This window comes from Canis lupus, chromosome 4 (assembly GCF_048164855.1).
Source record: "Canis lupus baileyi chromosome 4, mCanLup2.hap1, whole genome shotgun sequence".
Classification (NCBI taxonomy): domain Eukaryota; kingdom Metazoa; phylum Chordata; class Mammalia; order Carnivora; family Canidae; genus Canis; species Canis lupus.
In genome coordinates, this window is record NC_132841.1 from 25502387 (window position 1) to 25523140 (window position 20754).

The 20754-nt window shown below is 32.3% G+C and overlaps 1 protein-coding gene across 20 annotated transcripts in view; it reads left to right on the forward strand.

Moving 5' to 3' along the window:
* Positions 1-20754, forward strand: part of ADK (adenosine kinase) — a 506565-nt gene that overhangs the window by 241124 nt on the left and 244687 nt on the right. For all 20 annotated transcript variants that reach the window (XM_072823669.1, XM_072823668.1, XM_072823681.1 and 17 more), the window contains 2 exons: positions 3777-3949; positions 6799-6907. In XM_072823669.1, coding sequence (XP_072679770.1) covers positions 3777-3949; positions 6799-6907 — 282 coding nt within the window. The remainder of the gene's footprint in view (positions 1-3776; positions 3950-6798; positions 6908-20754) is intronic.

Consider the following 20754-nt stretch of genomic DNA (forward strand, 5'->3'; position numbering starts at 1 on the left):
GATTAGAGAATTTAACCTGTTTATGTTTAAAGTACAGTATTACTGCAGCACCTCCCCCCCACTCCCAGTCTGTAGTTTCAGTTACCTATTATAATCTGGGTGCAGATGATCCTTGTCCTGTCATATCATTAGAACATCAGTAGTACTATAATGCTATGTGTCGTAGTGCCTATGTTATTCACCTTACTTAATCTCATCATCTAGGCATTTTATCATCACTTATCATCCCAAGAAGGATGAGTAAAGTGCAATAAGATATTTTGAGAGACCAAAACCATATTCACATAAATATTGTTACAGTATATTGTTACAACTTTTCTATTTTATTATTAGATATTCTTAATATCTTACTGTGCCTAACTTATAAATTAAACTTTATAATGAATATATATATATATATATATATATATAGAAAAATTGTATATGGGGATCAGTACTATCTGCAGTTTTAGGCATCCACTGGGGATCTGAGAACATACCTTCTGCAGATAAGGGAAGGCTACCTTAATAGGTAATGACTTACTGTTGCCATTTTGTTAATTGTTTGATTGTTTTGTAGATGTGTTGTTCCTTATTTCTTATCCTATAGTCTTTGTTCATGTTTTGATGTCCTTCAGTAACAGTATGCTTTGACTTTTTTGTCATGTTATTTTGTGTAATTGCTGCAAGTTTTCACCTTGTGGTTACCATGAGACTTACATAAAGTATGTTAAAATTATAATACCCTATTTTAAGCTGATAACAACTTAACTTGATTAGAATTCCTAACTTTTACACTTTTACTTCTCTTCCCCCTCACACTTTAGGTTATTGCTATTAAAATTTGCATATTTTTATATTGTGTAACTAATTACAGATTATGGTGTTTATGGTTATTTTTACTACTTTTATGTTTTTAAACATAAACTGAAGATCTAAGTGGATTGATTATACATTCATAATTACCATATTACAGAATCAAACTTTGACGGCATATTTATCATTACCAGTTTTATGCTACCTTCTTATATTATTATGATACTAATTAGCATCATGTCTACTCAAAGAATACCATTTAGCATTTCTTATAAGCTAGGTATAGTGATAATGAACTCCCTCTGCTTTTGTTTGTTTGCGAAAGTCTTTATCCCTCCTTCATTTCTGAAGGACAGCTTGCTGGATGTAGAATTCTTGATTAACAGGTGTTTTTTTCTTTTAATAATTAACTTTGAATGTTTCATCTCATTTTCTCTTAGCCTGTAAACTTTCTGTTGAGAAATCCACACATAATCATATGGGAGTTTTCTTGTGTATAGCTTCTCTCTCTCCTTTTCTACTTTTAAAATTCTTTTCTTTGTCTTTAAACTTTGACAATTTAATTATAATGTGCCTTGGTGTAGCCCTGTTCATATTCAACCTGTTTGGATTTTCTTGGGCCTCATAGAACTGGATGTCCATTTCTGTTTCTATGTTCAGGAAGTTTTCTGCCATTATCCTTTAAATATACTTTCTGTCCTTTTTCTTTTCTCCTTCTGGAATTCCTATAATGCACATATTACTTCTTTTCAGTGTATCTCCTAAATTCTGTAAGCTTTCTTTTTTCTTTTTATTTTATAGAGGGAGGGGAAGGGGAAAGGGAGAGAAAGAGAATCTTAAGCAGGCTCCATGCCAAGTACAGAGCCAGACTCAGGGCTTGATCTCACAACCCTAGGATCATGACCTGAGAGACGAAATCAAGAGTTGGACACTTAACTGACTGGGCCACTGACATACCCAGTTCTGTAAGTTTTCTTCACTCTTTTTCATTCTTTTCTTTCTTTTTGCTCTTCTGAGTGAATGATTTCAAATGTTCTACCCACCCATATTTTTTGGGTTTGTTCATTAAATGAGTATATTGAAAAGTAATAGTATATTGAAAGTTACTTGTATATTTTTCTATGGGGTTATGTTAAAATTTTATATTTTCTTTGATTTATTGATTTCTATTGTACTCAACTTTATCATTTTTTCCCAAATAAATTTAAAATTCAAGTTGAATTACACTTCCAAAAATTTATAATTTTAGCATTTCAAAAGGACACTTTATGTATAGTGGCACATTCAGAGGAATTGTTCTTATTTCTATTTCTTTATTCCATTCCCACCCACCCTGATAGAAAACCATTTTTCTTCAATTCATGGTTTATGTTTCTGTTTCTTTTTACAAAATAAGCAAACTTAAAATTAAATATAAATTCTGAAAGAGTATGAGTATGTACTATAAAGATATCTATGATTTTAATTTCCAGTCTCCTAAAACACATACACACATGAAGACACACACTTTTGAACTCTGCTCTTTAAAAAAAAAAAAAAAAAAGAATTTATTTAATCATGCAACACACACAGAGGCAGAGACACACAGGCAGAGGGAGAAGCAGGCTCCTGCTGGGAGCCCGATGCAGGACTCAATCCCAGGACCCTGGGACCACAACCTAAGCCCAAGGCAGATGCTCAACTACTGAGCCACCCAGGTGCCCTGCTCTTTTTTTTTTTTTTTTTTTTTAATCTTCATAAAAGATCCTGGCAATTACTCTATATAAATGGATTACTCTGTATAGTCTGTCTTTGATTGTTTTTTAAGTTGCTGTGTGATGTTCCATTGAGGAGATTAATCAGTTTATTCAACCAGTCTTCTATATATTGGTGTTTAGGTTGTTTCTAACATTTTGGCATTACAAATAATGTCTCAAAGAGTACTTATGCATATGTTGCATCATATTTGTGGACATGTATCTTCAGAACAAATCCCTAGGCAGTTATTGTATATTTATCTTACAGTTTTCTTTGTTATTTTTTTGTCCCTTCATCACTTTAACTCTCAAATATACATGCATTTCTTTTATATTTTAAGTATTTGAGAATGTGGTAAGATTTTTATGTCTTTTGACTTAGTATGTGGGGTGTTTTGCTCATATAGGTTTTAGGAACAAACAAATCGATGGCAGTTTTATTATAGCTAATATAAGTATTACAAATCTTAAGAATTTGAGCTAATTATGAAAAATAATAGTTCATAGTATTTTTAAAATATGCATTTTAAAAGCAATCTACTGTTTATAACAGAGATACTAAAGCTTGAGACTACTGAAAGACTGAGATACTAGAATTAGAATTAACACTACTTTTGAATTTTTAGAACAATTTAGTAGACTTAATCATAGTTTAGCTTAATTTACTTATGAATTACAAGTGTAAAAATAATAGTGACCACCACAGCTAGCATACATTGTTTACTGTGTGCATACTATGCTCAACACTGCATATACATGAATTTAAGTTATTTAGTTTAATTCTCAACAACCTCATAAGGTGTACTTCTATATTTTTCCATATTTAAGTGAGGAAAATGAGGTATAGAAATGTTAAGTGACAGGCTCTTACTCATATAGGTAATAAGTAGCAGAGGCAAGATTTGAACCCAGATGGTCTTTAGTATAGATTCTGGGCTTTTAAATGACAATGCTACTCTACTCATTTTGGGACTCACTATTATTTTTCTGTATCAAGTTAGCATTGACCTAAAGTCTATGTGACTGAATTTTGAATTCTTAACCACTACACCCTATTTCTGTCCCTGAATGTAGTGTAAGATTTTATGTGGTTGTTATATCAAATTTGTTGTCATAAGCATTAGTACAGGATTGGAATTCCATTTGTAACAGTCACAGCATCTAACAAAGCATCCCTTTTATTCCACCATTCTATGTGTACTGTATTTCTGAGCCATTAAAATTATTTATGTTCCTGTTTTTCAGTGGATGATTCAGCAGCCATACAAAGCAGCAACATTTTTTGGATGCATTGGGACAGATACATTTGGAGAGATCTTGAAGAAAAAAGCTGCTGAAGCCCACGTGGATGCTCATTACTATGAGCAAAACGAGCAAACAACGGGAACTTGTGCTGTGTGCATCACTGGTAGCAACAGGTCAGTTTAATTCCAGGGGAAGGTTTTTTACTAACTGGATATTTTCACAGCCGTAGACTCTGAATTCCAATCTGAATTTGGAATTTAGATCTCACGTTTTAAATTGCTTTTAGTGTTTTAATAACTCTTCTTTCTGATTTCATTTTCCTTTAAAAAAAAAAAAAAAACCTTGTACCTGTTTTTGTATTCATGAGGCATGTGAAATGAAAATTTTGAGATTATCTATTCCAGTCTAATTTTTGTAATTAGATCAGAAAAGGAAAATAAGGAAAATGTTTTATTCAGTGTCTTGTGATTTCTTGCTGAAACTGGGATGAAAAGAATGCTCTTTTTACCATATCCTGAGATTGGAATATTCAGATATAAGGACAGATACACACATGTATTTTACAACATATATAAAATACTACGTTCTATTTAGTGTCATATGAATTAGGTCATCTAAAGCATTTCTGACAAATAGTCCTCTCTCCATATCAGACAACCTCAGTTATGGGTAATACACCAGTCAAAAAACAATTCACTACATTTCTATATAATTTTACTTTTTAGAAAATTCTTCTTTATATAAACTTGAAATCTCTGTCTCAGGACTTTCCATATATTAGTTGTATTTATGCCTTTTGCAGCCACATGGAGGTTTTTCTTTAGTATATCCTTGCATTGTTACCACAGTGTTCATCAAACAGCCTTTTTTATCCTTTGCAAGAGAAAAACAAAATAACTTTTCTAGCTATTATATTATTAAAATTGGCAATGATGATCTCTTTCTAAATAGTGATTCACTAGAAATTTCACTTTCCTGATACATAGAAATATTTAGTGTGTCCTCCTCCATTCCTTGCCCTTCTTTCTCTCCTTTCTTATTTGCCTCTTGTCTTCCTTTATTTCCTCCCTACTGTCTCTTCCCCTTATTCCCTTCGTCTTTCTTTGCTCACTCCTTGACCTTTAGTAGATGTATGCTAAGCACCTGACACTCTCCTGGCCAGTAGTCATTAAATAACCAAAATATAGCTTTTTAAAATAATTAGGGTGCCAAAGTCATTTTTAAATCTTTCCTGTGATTTTATTTTTTTGTGTGTATAGGGAACTTTATCATTTAAGGTTTTAATAAATAAAACCACTTATTGTTCAAACATTGAAATATACTTATTTAGACCTTTTCCCTTTTCAGTTTTCCTAAAACCAACTTTAATATGCAGATACACTTTTCTGATTAGTGAGAAATAGGTCAAGTTTTGCCTGTTACCTCTCAGGCTAGTGTAAAATGGCTAAATTGTTTTTGTGTGCTAAATTGCTCTTTTAGAGAGAAGTTATGATGATATTAGGTTTCCCAGATGTCAAAAGCTTAACTAATATACTAATATTATGGTTACGGTGATTAGTAATGTTCAGGTGGTGTTGAAAGTCAAAAACTGGGGGGGAAACTCCCACTATCAAATTCATCATCAATCAAATTATAGAACCTCATAGATACGGATAAATTGTTTTGGATAGGGCTGATAACTCTTACTATTGCTATCCAAAACCTAGGAATCAAAGAATTGGGATAATGCAGTATCTTTTCAATTGAGGTTCTTGCTCTCCAGACTCTGAATCACATTCATTTCGATAGTGAGAATACTTATATGTTGGAGAAACTATCAAAGGATACTTTTATTATCAAAATAGAATTTCATAACTGGTACCAGAAGTGTTTGCCTTTTATTTTCATATATACCCATTTCTATCAAAATTTTGCTAACATCATGATTACTGAAATGCTTTTTATAAATTAGGATTATTATTCTTAACTTTGTAATATGCTAATACTTGCATATAAATATACTGATTCCTATTGTTCTTATTTTTAATAATCTAATGAGCATAAATTGAATTGATATCTTTCAGTAGTCATTTGGCATGTGGTTGAGTAGAAATATGTTTTGGAAGAGTATCAGTTGTTTTTCTTAACAGAGAAACCATATTATAAAAATCTCAAGGGATAAAATGATGTATCTATTTTTGACCATGATTGTTCCCTTTTGATTAGAAAGAATGAAAAAATGGCAAGTTATTTTCTAATTTCTGGATCAAAATGAGAAAGAAAATATTTTTATTAATTTGTACTTAGCATAAATAATTACTTTATTAACTTTAATTTTTGAACAATAACAAAAATTCCAATCTGGCACTTGTAGCAAGATTTTAAATCCAGTATCCTGCTTAGATTTTTCAGCTGCAAAACTGGACCAATATTGGGAGTTTTCAACTATAGAAAACTAATTTTAATGTATTCTAGTCTTTAAAATGTTTTGGTTTGCAAATTAATACCTCATAGTAAATAGGGCCTACATTTCTTAGGTGTGTTTTGTGAAATTAATCCTATACTTAGCTTTTCAAGCATTAGTTTAAATAATCAATGTATATAGTATGTTGATACTTAAAAACTGAAGTGTTCAATTGTATATATGTATGTATATATCTTTTTTGCATAATTTTTTGGCATAGCAACATAATAGTTTAATTTCCCAACTGCATTTTGAACTACTAAAACGTAGAAAATAGATAATCTCATCATTTTAGTACCAAAGGAAACATAAATTCCAGTTTCTCAAAATACCAGATGGTATTTAGAGCAAGGATTGATATCTCTGTTTATCTCAAAGGCAACATAGAAGTCTCAAAAAGTGCTCAAAACAAATTTAATCTTATTTAATTTATTAATATCAGTGTATAGCAGTTTTGAAAAAATAAGAATTAAAATGTAAAACATAATTTGCAAAAAGTATTGCTAATTAATTGTAACAAAGTACATGACAATTTTAGCTACAGTATGAAAGCCTACTTGCTTTTTGTTCTTGTTTTAGGTCACTTGTAGCCAATCTCGCTGCTGCCAATTGTTATAAAAAGGAAAAACATCTTGATATGGATAAAAACTGGACACTGGTAGAAAAAGCAAGAGTTTATTATATAGCAGTAAGTATTTACCTGTTTCATATTTCTGGTACATAATTTATACTGTTAATTATAGTTTGTAATTGGATATACATTTTTAAATAGTTGTCTTTTACTTACCCTGCAAATGATTTACAGCATATGGTAGCTTCTCTATTACAAATACAGAACAGAAACATGATCATTCTATGGTAACATTATTTGTATTACTTAACATTCAAATCTACCTCCTTTTGGATACATTATACATAGATATTTCTTAACTAATTATCAGATTCCATATTAAATCCAAAGATCTTAAGGTCTTTTGAAATAATTCTACAGATTTACATTCTGTATTTTTAGGCTGCTTGTTGTGAATGGTGCATGCATTGTGTGGGAAAATATTAGTAGTATAAATATGCACTGCAAACAATTTGAGCTTATTTGCCTAAAAAATCTTAATTGCTGTTTATTCCATAGTAATTACCATGACACGTTTTAATTTAATATTTCAGAAACATTGATCGTGACAAATCTCTAAAATCTGGGACTAAGGGCAGCATGTAATTTGAATTATTAAATATTCTGACATAAAAATAATTGGTTTAAGAATTCTCTTCTAAAATAAGATGGTACTAAAAATCCCCCTCAATTTATCATCCCATGAATACTTTGTTTTTATTTAATATGAGTTAAATGTGCCTAATCACAAATAAGTAGATACCTATGAAAAATTAAAAATACCTCATATGCATATAATATATGCTTTTGATATAACAGCTGCTGCCATTCACTACCTGAGCTGTGAAACAGCTGCAAAGACGTGTAAAAAATTGATTATCCAGTAGGAGCATGTTTATTGAAAGTATAATTATTTCTTTCAGTCTAATGTTAATGTCTCCTACAGCATGTTTATGTTCACTGCTTTAGGCTTTACAAGGTTGTTATTGATTCTTCTGTATAGAAAATCCTACCCCTTTATAATGTCAAGTAAATACATTGAGGGGATTTTATAGAGGAAAGTCATATTAGCTCTTTAGACAGCATGTGAGAAAACATTTCAGATAATTAAAAAAAAATTCCCTCTTGATTATTTTCTATTTTATTTCTCTAAATGGTCTAATTTTTTTGTTGTTTTCTTGGGAGTGTGTTTTTGTAGTGTGTTTCTTTCGGGGGAATTTCTGTGCTATTTCAAACGATTATACATTTGAAAGTCTGATTTTCATAGAACACATGGTCTAAAATTTGATATTATTTATATTGGCTATGAAGTATGACAATAATTATGGTAGAAAACTATATTTACCAGGCAATTATATTTCTATTTAGATATATGGCAGTTGGACTCCAAATTATGAGTGGAAACACTCAGTTTTAACAGTTATATATATCTACCATTAGCCAAGCCTGGATGAATAGGATGAATAGAATTTTTATAGGAGTATAGACCTATCTTGCAAACAATTTAGAGTTTCAAGAATTATGTACCATAGTGCATCGAGCCAACTTCAGGTAAAGTAGAATTCTTACAATAGTAATAACTACTTATATAAGTCCAGTTTTATATAAAATGTAGTGATTAATTTTGGGTCAAATTAATAAAGGAAATTGAATTATTTTTGAAACTTGTCAAAAAACAGCCAGAAACAAATATCAAAATGGATTCCAGCTGATATCTTTGTTAGTGCTTAGTTTCTATTTCAGCAATTTTATAAAAAGAATGGTGTTTCACATTGCCAAGTAAATAGTTTGTGGAGAGTTTGACTATTAAAATAGTTCATATAGGATACCTTGGATGCGGGATCCCTGGGTGGCTCAGCGGTTTAGCGCCTGCCTTCGGCCCAGGGCGTGATCCTAGAGTCCTGGGATCGAGTCCCACGTCGGGCTCCCTGCATGGAGCCTGCTTCTCCCTCTGCCTGTGTCCCTACCTCTCTCTCTCACTGTGTCTCTCATGAATAAATAAGTAAAATCTTTACAAAAAAATAAAAAAGGATACCTTGGATGCTGTATATTCTATAACTATCTTGCTATTTACTAAGAGCGTAATTCTTATTAAAATCTGTGTACTCTCTTCTGAAGTGTAATGATATTTGTATAAAGATGTTCTGCCATTCTTTTATTATTTCTTAATTTAATTTTTTAATGTTTTAATTTTTTATTTAAATTCTAGTTAGTTTAAAAAATAAATAAATTCTAGTTAGTTAACATACAGTATAATATTAGTTAGTTTCAGGAGCAGGATTTAGTGGTTCATCATTTACGTATAATACCTTTGCAGTTCTTTTAAACCTTTAATTTCCTTTGAGGCCAGAATATCCAGTGTAGCCTTTTCTTTAGTAGATGCTTAAACCACAAGTTTTGATTGAGTAGATATATCTGTACTCATTTCAACAAATTAGTTGGGTTCCTCCATATTGGTTCTATAGAGTCAGCAATCTTCTCACAGTATCATTATAAACTACTGAGGTTTAACAAGTTAAAATTCTAGGAACGCTTTAATTTCAGAATTTCTTGGTCCAAGGAAGCATCTCAGTATATCTATTCAACAAATTTCCATAATTAAGACATCTGTCTGCATTATGTAAACCAGTTTTACATACTCCGCTCTTCTTTCCATGATTTCATAAATTAATAATGGTCATGAGCATTGAGAAAATCCAAAACCTTGATCACTTTCTCTGTCATGTAATTCAGTCAATCTACAATGCAGAGTTCACATCAAAAATTTTGCTGACAGGGGATCCCTTGGTGGCTCAGCAGTTTAGCGCCTGCCTTTGGCCCAGGGCGCAATCCTTGAGAGTCCTGGGATCTAGTCCCACGTCGGGCTCCCGGCATGGAGCCTGCTTCTCCTCTGCCTGTGTCTCTGCCTCTCTCTCTCTCTTTCTATCATGAATAAATAAATAAAATCTTTAAAATAAAAAAAAAAATTTGCTGACAAAAAGCTGAAATGAAATATGGATATATCAACATTTTCTTTTGGTTTATGTAAATATTTACGTCTTCTTTTATCTTCATAGGAGGTGTTCCATTTATAGCATGTAATCTCAGTTTACCCTGTTTAGACCAAATTCCCAAATTCCTTGCTAATATGTGATTAAGAGTTATTGGTTATAGTGATAGCTAATTGCATTTTTGAAAAAATAAATTTCAGGTGTTCTTCATCTTAGCATTAGGATTTAAATATTTGCACTCTATCCTATAACTATAATCCTCACAGTCTTGTTTCTCTATTTAAATGAGTTAAATGCTTCACCACCACCAATTATTTACCCAGTCTTCCCATTCCTTTATTGTTTAACTTTGAATGTCCCTCATTTGGCTGCATTTTGTTCTCACTTTCCCCCCAGAGCTTCTCCATTCTTGAGATCTTACTGACTTCTTGTTGCTTTGTACAAAAACAACTTGTTTGGTGTAGTATTTCGTGAAACAAAGTACTACTATGTAGATAATGCTTCATTTTCCAGCACTTTTTGTGGGACCTGAGCCCAGGTTGATTTTTATTTCTGTTCTTTATTATTTCCTTATTCTGTTTACTTTAGATTTAATTTGCTCTTCTACTCCTCCTCTTCTGTCAACCCACCCCCCATTCTTGCTCTACCTGTTCTTTGTTTCTTAAGGTGGAAGAATAATTCATTGATTTGAGACTTTTCTACTGTAGACATTTAGTGCTATAAATTTCCTGTAAGAACCGGTTTGGCTACATCCCCCAAATTTTAATGTCATGTTTTCATTTTCATTCAGCTTATAAAATTTTCTACTTTCTCTTTTACTTTCTTCTTTGACTCCTGAGTTATTTAGAAACCTGTTGTTTATTTTCTAAATATGGAGATTTCCCAGAGATCTTCCTTTTGCTCCTGTTATGGATTTGTATATTCCTCTTTACAGTTCTATCAGATTTTTCTTCAGTGTGTTTAAACTCTGTTATTAGGTGCCTAAAGGTATAGAATTGATTATCTGACCCACTTGCCATTTTGAAATATTTATTCCTGGTATTGTTCCCATAACTATTTTGTCTGATACTCTCATATTAATAAAGCCAATCCAACTTTTTTTTTACTATTGATATCTTCTCCCACCCTTTTAGTAATCATTTGTGTTTTTATTTACAGTGCATCTCTTGTAGACAACATATTGTTAAGTCTTAATTTTTGTCCAGCCTGACAATGTCTACCTTTTAACTGGAATGTTTTTACCATTACCATTAATGTGATTATTGATATGGTTAGATTTTAGTTCATCATCTTTGTATTTGTTTTCTGTTTGTCCTGTTTGTCCTTCATTCTGTTTTTTCTCCTGCCTTCTTTTAGGTTAATCCAGTACTTCTGTTTCTTTCATTGCCTTAATATCTCTGTTTTTCTTTCTTTTAGTGACTGCATTAGGGTTGAGTATATATATATACCTAGATATATATTCAATAGATATATAGAGAGAGATATATACTCAACCCTATCTCTATCTATCTATCTATTTATCTATCTATCTATCTATCTATAGGGCATATATATATATATATATATATATATATATATATATATATAGTATATGTCTTTAACTCATCACTGCCTTCATTTTTTTTTTTTTGTATTAAGTAAGCTTTCTGTCCAGTGTGGGTCTCGAACTCATAACCCTGAGATCAAGAGATGCATCCTAAAAAAAAAAAAAAAAAAGAGATGCATCCTAAAAAAGAGAGAGAGAGAGAGATGCATCCTCTACCAATGGAGCCTTCACATAATGCTATAAACTTTCACATACAGTAGAAGAACCTTACAATAGCATAATTCAGTTTCACCTCTCCAAGCCTTTATGCTATCATTGTCACATTTTCCTTTTTTTTAATTTTGATTTTTTTAAAATATTTTTTATTTATTCATGAGAGGCACAGAGAGAGAGGCAGAGACATAGGCAGAGGGCAAAGCAGGCTCCCTGAGGGAACTCGATCCCTGAACTTAGGGATCATGCCCTGAGCCAAAAGCAGAGCTTAACCACTGAGCCATCCAGGCACCCCAAATTTTAATTGTTTTTGAACAGCTTTATTAATATATAATTAACATACCATACAACAGACAAATTTTACTTTTACTTGTGTTATAAACACTATAACACATAATTTTTGTTTAAATTGTCAAATATCTTTTAAAGATATTTCAACAATTAAAAAACATATTTACTCATTTAATTACCACTTCCAGTTCTCTTCATTCCTTTGCTTAGAATTAGATTTCCATCTGGTATAATTTTCCTTCTGCCTAACGAACATTTTTAGCATTTCATATATTTGGGTCTGTTGGTGATGAATGCTTTCAGCTTTTGTATGTTTGAAAACATCTTTATTTCACCTTTATTTTTAAAAGAGATTTTTGCCAGTTCTAGGTTGACAGTTTTTTGTCTTTCAGTACTTGAAAAATGTTGCTTTACTGTCTTCTCATTTGAGTTGTTTTTGATGAGAAATCTGACATCCATACCTTTATTCCTTTGCATGTAACAATTCACACACCCCTAACCCTGGCTGCTGTTAAAATTTTTTATTTATTACTGGTTTTGATCAATTTGGTGATATTGTACTGTAGTGTATTCTTTTTCATGTTTCTTATACTTGGGGTTTAACTTCTTACAGCTGTGGATTTATAATTTTTATTATGTTTGGAATCTTTTCAGCCATTATTTTAAATATATTTTCTGCCCAGCTGCCCCCCACCTTTGGGTTTCAAGTTACCCATGAAGTTGTCTCATAGCTCAGTGATACCACCCTTTTCCTTTTTTTGGATTCTTTTTTTTTTTTCCTCTGTGTTTTACTTTGGATAGTTTCTTTTGCTATGCCTGCTAGTTCACTAATATTTTCCCGTATAGTATGAACTATCATTAATCCCATCCAGAGTATTCTTCATCTCATTTGTTATTTTCATATCTATAAGATTGATTTGGGTCTTTTATTTCTTCTTTGTCTCTACTTTGGACACATAAAATACAGTTAAAAGAACTATTTTGATGTCTTTCTCTGTTACTTCTTTACATCTGTGTTGATTCTGGAGTAGTTGTAAGGATTGATTATCCTCCTTATTGAGGATTGTGTTTTCCTTTCTCTTTGTAGGTGCAGTGATCATTAGCTATCATTGATAAATCTTCTTGAGGTTTTTTTCTGGGATGCAGTTATGTTACTTGGAGCAAGCCTGATGCATTTTGATCTTGCTTTTATGACTCATGAGGTGAATCCAGAGTAGAATTCATTTAATGGCAGTCGTTTCTTAATCAGGAACAATTCCCCCCGCTTAGGGACATTTGGCAAAATCTGGAGATATTTATTATAGTGATGAGCGAGTGTTGCTACTAGTAAATATAGGACAGGAATATTGCTAAGTATCCTACAGTGTATGAGACAGCACTCCACAATAAAGGATTATCCAGTTCTAAGTATCAGTAGAGCCAAGGTTAAGAAACTCTGGTCTAAAGCTACATGTTCCCTGCTACTGAGGCAAGACTTTGCTGTGCTCTATGCAATGCCCCGTTATTAATGATATTTCCTGCTCTAGATGGTGGAAACAGGCACTGTTCCCAGAATTGCATATGCTCAGGCACTGTTTCCTCTAATTCTTTTCCCTCTCATTCTTTTGGATGGCTCATTCCTAGGTTCTGATCTGATGAATGTTGGAGAGGAATCTGCAGATTTCCAGTTTTCTCTACTGTCCTAACCTCTGCACTCTAACTTCTCTATTCTTCCCATCATTAGCTCCATCTCCCTAACTCCCTGGGCTCTGCCCTTCCCAGTGCTGGGTCTGGTGCTTTTAGCCTGGGAACTCTCACAAAACAATACTTATCCAGTGTTAGGGCTCACCTAGATGGTTTCCCATCTCTCAGAGATCACTATTTTTCCTCCTTGATGTCCATGGTTTTAAAAACCATTGTTGCATGCATCATGTTTGTGTTTGTTTTTGTTTCATGCTGGAGGATATATATATACACACACACAATCCCTGTTTTTCCACTGTCTTCTGCTTTGCATTGTTTTTAGAAAGGAAGTCATTCCTATTGTTTTTCCATATCTATCCCTATCTATCTAACTGCTTTTAAGATTTTTTGTCATTGGTTTTAAGCAATTTTATTATGATGTTACCTTGGTATTGTTTTCTTTCTATTTCTTGTGAATGTGGTTTATTCAGTTTAGAAATTTTTCTGTAAATATTTTCTCTCTCCAACACTATCTCTTCTTGGAAAGTCCAAGTAATATTAAGCCACTTGAAATGTTCCTTACCTTAGTATACTCTTTTAATTTTTTTCTTTGTCTTCTTCATTTTGTATAATTATCATTACTGTGTCTTAAACTTATAATTTCTGTTACAATGTCTAATCTGCCATGAATCCCATCCAGTGTATATTTTATCTTAGACATGATAATTTTCGTACCTGGATATTTGATTTGGGCCTTGTTCATTCCTGCCATGACTACTTTACATACTCATGTTGCCATCTCTCTCTCTCTCTCTCTCTCTCTCTCTCTTTTAAAGATTTTATTTATTTGACAGCGAGAACACAAGCAGGGGGAGCAGCAGAGAAAGAAGGAGAAGTAGATTTCCCACTAAGCAGGGAGCCTGATACAGGGTTCAATCCCAGGACCCTGCGATCATGACTTGGGCTGAAGGCAGGTGCTTAACCGACTGAGTCACCCAGGCACCCTGCCATCTCTCAGTTTTAACTTAGGTAGTATAGTCATAACAACTGTTTTTAATGTCCTTGTCTACTAATTTTTTTTTTTTCTGCTTCTTACTTTGACATTGGGTTTTTTCGTTATGCCAATATACTGAAGACTCAGTTGGAAACCCCTGCAGATCTCAAGTTCTGATTTCACATCTCTTCCTTTTATCACCTCTGTCCTGTCCCTATCTGGACTAGCATGTGCTGACCTCCGTAGCCTCTCCAAGTGGAGACAAATGACTCTACTTAAAGCTCTCTCCTTCTGAACTACAGGTTAGAAGTTGTCTTTAGGGAGTTTGAGCAATTGTAAGAGTCACCTTATTTCATTCCGTGTTTGATTATTATTCAGTGTCTAAAGATTGTTTCAAATGGGTCCCCCCCCCCAATTTTTATAATTGTTTAAGTTTAAATTGTTTAAGTGTAAATCCATTCCCTGTTACTCTATCTTGATTGGAAACTGAAATCCCCACGTTGATTTTTCTTTTACCTTTCTTAGATGACTCTCTTTTTCTGCAAGATTGCCTTTCTTTCACTTTGAATTTGAATATGTTAATAACATGACCATGATTTATCTCCCTCTCTATTGTTCTATACCAACTTTCATGGAACATTATATTTATTTCAAACTGCAGATTTAGTTCTCAGTTAACCTCTTTAGTTTTTTTCTTTCCCTGTACCCAAATTTTATTTTTCCTTCCTTGAACTATTTGAAAGCTAGATTGACAAAAACTATCACTCATAAATGTGTTACAGGGAATAATCAAGTAACAGCAAAACTTTCAAGTTTTGGTGAGATGAGTTTTACAATTTTTTTTAGGGAGTGGGGAGCAGAGGGAAAGAGAGAGAGTCTGAAGCAGGCTCCATGCCCAGCACAGAGCCCCACATGACCTGAGATCATTACCTGAGCCAGAATCAAGAATTACAGTTAACGACTAAGCTACCCAGACACTCTGAGAAATGAGTTTTAAATTGGTCTTGAGGTTGATTCAACTTCATAAGTTCCCCCAAACTATTATTCTAGATTCTTTAAAATTCTTCCGTTACCATTTTATCAATTAAAAATAATTTTTAAAATTCTCATCTAATAAATATATGGTAGTTTATGTATAATTACTAATGTTAGTAATTTTTTCTAATCTTTTCAGTCAGCCCTTTATAGTGTTTTAGACTACATTGTGAATACAATGAGATTTTACATAGAAATCTATGCATTATTTCTAATAACATTCCAACTTTCAAATACCAGTCAGCTTGCAAGTTTAGGGAGAGTTTTAAACTTCAGAGTTTGGAACACCTGGGTGGCTCAGCGTTGGAGCATCTGCCTTTGGCTAAAGGCTTGGTCCTGGAGTCCCAGGATTGAGTCTCACATCGAGCTTCCTGCATGGAGCCTGCTTCTCCCTCTGCCTATGTCTCCGCCTCTCTCTCTCTCTCTCTGTCTCTCATGAATAAATAAATAAAATCTAAAAGAAAATAAACTTCAGAGATTAACATATTTAAGAAATATGTTTATCAAAAATTTTCAGTACCTTGTGACTTATCTGACATAAATTTAACTAGATGTGTGCCCTTTTTTACTGATTAAAAATTAAGCACTTTAAATGAAAGAATAGAGAATCATAGTTCGTCGATCATTGTCTGAGAATATGGAATTTGTAGTTTGAATTTTCTTTCGGCAATGATGTTTATTTTCTTCTTCCTGTGATTGTTCCAGTCCCATGGCTGATTACAGATCTCCTTTTCCTTCTCTCTATTTATTTTATAACTCTGTCTTGACTACTTAGCTCTTTACAGCCTAGAATCCTACCATTTTGAGGAATATGGTTTTGTGAGAGTAGGGTGTTCAAGAAAGTGCTACTAATGTTTGCCTCTGGAATAAAAGAAGGTATGATTATAAATGAGTGGAAGACACATGTTGGAGAAGTTTACAGCCTTGGAAAAATGGAATAGAGTTCATAGTTTGAAAGAAATAGGAGTATTTGTATATAAAGGACAAGTAATAATCACTATTTGAGTTTTACATCTCTTATTTTGTTTGGCCTCGTTGGGTTTTCTACTAAAATTTTTAATGTTGGGCAGCGCGGGTGGTTCAGCAGTTTAGCGCTGCCTTCAGCCCAGGGCATGATCCTGGAGACCCGGGATCAAGTCCCACGTCGGGCTTCCTGCATGGAGCCTGCTTCTCCCTCTGCCTATATCTCTGCTTCTCTCCTCTCTCTCTCTCTCTCATGAATAAATAAATAAAATCTTAAAAAAAAATTTAATGTTGCCATGAGTAATAATTTATCTTAGCAGAACTGTTGTTTAGACTCAGTTACAGTTAAATATCTTTGTCAGTTATCTGAAAGCAATGACCAACATCCTTAAAATGAGGTATTATTTGATAAATTGTAAGAATTATAGTCTAAGAGATCATATATTTGAAAATTTTCTTTTAGAAATGTTTTCTATGAATGTTTGTTGACAAATTAGAACAAATGTATAATAAAATATGTAATTACTATTTTTTAGGTTTTTCTTATCTTTTGATAATATTTACCAAAAGATGTTTACAAGTAAACCTTTGTTAAGAATTCTAAAATTTATTTTGATTATGCTCAAAATTTAGTATGATATTCCTAGCTCTGTTGTGAAAAGATTTGAAAAAGGTTCTAGGGAAAGTGAGTGGATTTGTCTTATAATGATAACCTAATAGATACTTGAAGTAATATAAAGAGAAATGAAAGATAACTATTACTTTAATATGTATGTTTGAGATTTTTAGTCCCCCCCACAAAATTAAAAAACATCTGGACAGTTGAAGATACAAAAGTTTTACTGACTTGTGGACAGTTACTTAAACTCATTGTCTTAAATATTTAATAGTCCCTGGCAAAAGGCTTTATAATATTATCTTTTGAAGCTGTACTTTTATAATGAATATACTTTGGCAGAGTAAGTAAACTAATGGAATTTAAAAAAAAATAAAGCTGTTTAGTAAATGACAACTGATTTAATGATATCACAATTCTTTATGAAACATTTAGTTAGAATTCAAAACACTTCTTGGAATTTATTAATTAATCTTTATAACATTCTTCTGAGATTATTGCTTAAGGAGATAGGGCTGAACTACCCACTGACTTTTCATTTTTTCTGTGTTCTAAATGTAGTTTTCAACCTTATATATTGGAACTCTCATGATATTAGTCAAATCAGTGATCATCATTTGGATTTGATCTTGTATTTTTTTTTTAAGATTTTATTCATTTATTCATGAGATACACAGAGAGGAGAGAGAGAGAGAGGCAGAGACACAGGCAGAGGGCGAAGCAGACTCCATGCAGGGAGCCTGACGTGGGACGTGGGACTCTATCCCAGGTGTCCAGGAACAGGCCCTGGGCTGAAGGCGGCACTAAACTGCTGAGCCCCCCCAATCTTGTAGTTTTTGCTCAAGTTTTTGACCATCCTATTCTGCACTGCTTCATTAATTTCATTAGGGGTTACTTTGAATTGTTAAGTCTTTATTTGGAAACACCCTTGCAGATGCCCTTAAATAATATAAACTCAAAAAAAGAAAAAAAGAGAGAGAGAGAGAAGAAATATGTAAAGGGTTTCTTTTCCCCCTCTGTTGAGCATTTTGTGTTTCGTATAATTCCTGACACTTGGAATACCCAAATCTTTGTCATACAGTGGTTTAAAACTTTATGTGCCAACTATGTGGTAAAGACATTTTTCTTTGCCTCAGATATAATATAGAGAATACAAGAGAAAGATTGTTAATTATGTTTCTTCTTAAAAATTAGCATTAAAGTTCAATTTTTAACTATAAAGAATTTTCCATGTGTGTATTGATGTTCAGGGAACTGCACAAATGATTAATGTTTTTACTTCTTCCTATAGGGACAGTCTTTGATTCTTGCTAGAAAATTTTTCAAATGAGAGTGTGATTATAGAAATCCTATTTGTATTCATTTTTAATTTCTCTTTCTCTAGATTTGGGGGGCATGTTAAATGCTTATAATATTATCACTTTTTTAGACTAATATTTTGTGATTTTTATAGATTAATATTTTCTCCAAGTAGTGTAATTTACTCCTATATTCCTGTAATTTTTGTTAAGTCTTATTTTGGCAAGTTATCAAATGCAAAACTCTAATAAGGGGAAACAATCTATGGAATATTACAGTAAGATTATTGTTAGATAAATAGAATAATCTTTTCACTCTGTAGAAGTAAGATAGTATTGGTTAAAGAAGTTAAAGATAAAGATCGGACATTTTTGTGTTTTGGACTTGTGGCATTATAATGAGGCCCTGGAATTTTATGTGAGGTTAGAAACCACACTATGTGCTAATTGCCGTAGAATGGCAAGAAAATAAACATGTGTATAGCACTTAGTTGTTAAGACAGTAGGCCCTTATACAGAGCCCCAAATGAATTAACAAACCATCTACTGAAATGTTTCCACTTCCATGTACTTTATTTATATATTTCAGACCAGTCAGCAATTGACTGAGAAGATGAAATGTTTACTAAATCTCTTTAATAAACATGATTAAGAGAGGAAAACTTATAAACATGATGGCAGTATACATTTTTATGTGTTGTCATATCTTTGAAATTTTATGTAAGTTGGACATAAATAGTCTAGTATCTGTATGTATAAGTCTGTTTTTCAACATATTTTTCTCTGCACGTTATAGAGCCTTTATAGCTTATATAACTTAACTCATGTGTTCTGTTGTCTCTATTCTAGATGAATAAAATTGGCTTTAATCTTTTTATAAAAGCTTTACCGAGATATTTATATACTGTAAGTTCACCTGTTTAAAGTGTACAATTCAGTGATTGTTAGAATATATACAGAGTTCTGCAATCATTACCATAATCTAATTTTAGAACATTCACATTACCATAGAAAGAAACTTTGTACCCATTAGCAGTTATTCCCCATGGCCCCTGGATTCAGTCTTATATCTACATCTCTCATAATAATTTCAATGATATTCAGGTATTACGGCTACAGATGATATAATTGTTCTTAAATAAATAATCTATGTCTTTGTTCTCTGACATATGTAATGGAAGTCATAATAAGTCTATTTTGATTTCTTACTGCTATGTATTTCTCTTTTGCAGGCACTGTAAAAAGGGTCTTTCAAGCTTTTGTTATTTATTTGTTCTAGATATAACTGTTTTGGGGTCAGTTCTTTAAAATGTCAATTTTTTTATTTGGATGGATGACATACAGTAGATGAAGTTTTTAAAATATATATATTTGGTAAAGTGGGATGAAAAAATAAAAAGCATTTCCCTTCCAGTACTTAGGAAGGCAAGTTTATATATAAATTCATATTTGCTGTTACCCAATTTGAGACCAATACAGGTTTCTCAGCTGTTAAGTATAGCACATTTGTCTTTAACCTCTTGTATCCATCATGTGTTTTCTCTTTACCCCTTAGAACTAGCTCCTGGAAGCAGGAAGGGACTTCCCCTCTAGACTTCTAGGACATATTAATACTATCTTTTTCTCTGACATTGTCCTGATATTAGCAAATCCTAGATAGTTATAAGATGTTATAAAAGACAGATTGCTGCTTTTCCAAATTGTGTTCCTCTTGTCCTCCATACAGATTTCTGGCGCCAGTTTTTCTAGTCATTTTGATATTCTTTTTTCAAAGTCTTTCTTCATTCTATAAAGAATTTAAGATGATATTATATCATTATAGTATTGTTAAGTTTAAAGGAATGTCAAAAACAATCAAATAGAACATAAAATGTACAATAACCCACCAAAAATTTCCTAGTTCAACTATTGTAGAAAGATACGCATGTAATAAAGTAAAAGAGCATCATCTATTTCATTATTCATTCCTCAAAAATATTTTTACACTTACATAGCTTCTTATAAGGTTAACATTTATTTATTTAATTTGACATCTGTAATAAACTAAATTGAATCTTTAGAATATTATTTTACTTGTGAATATAGCTAGCATTTCTCAGGTAGATTGATATTCTTAGAGTGGTAGTTTTTAATCTTGTCTTAGTTTTGAACCCTCCCAGAAAAATTTATTTACTCATAAATTGTTCATTTAATTTTTGGAAGTTTATAGATTTGAAAAGACTTTTTGCTAATTCTTGGAGACCAGGTCAAGAACCTCTGTCATAGTAAATAGTGAATTAAATTGATACATAGTCTAGTTACAGTTCCATATTAAAAA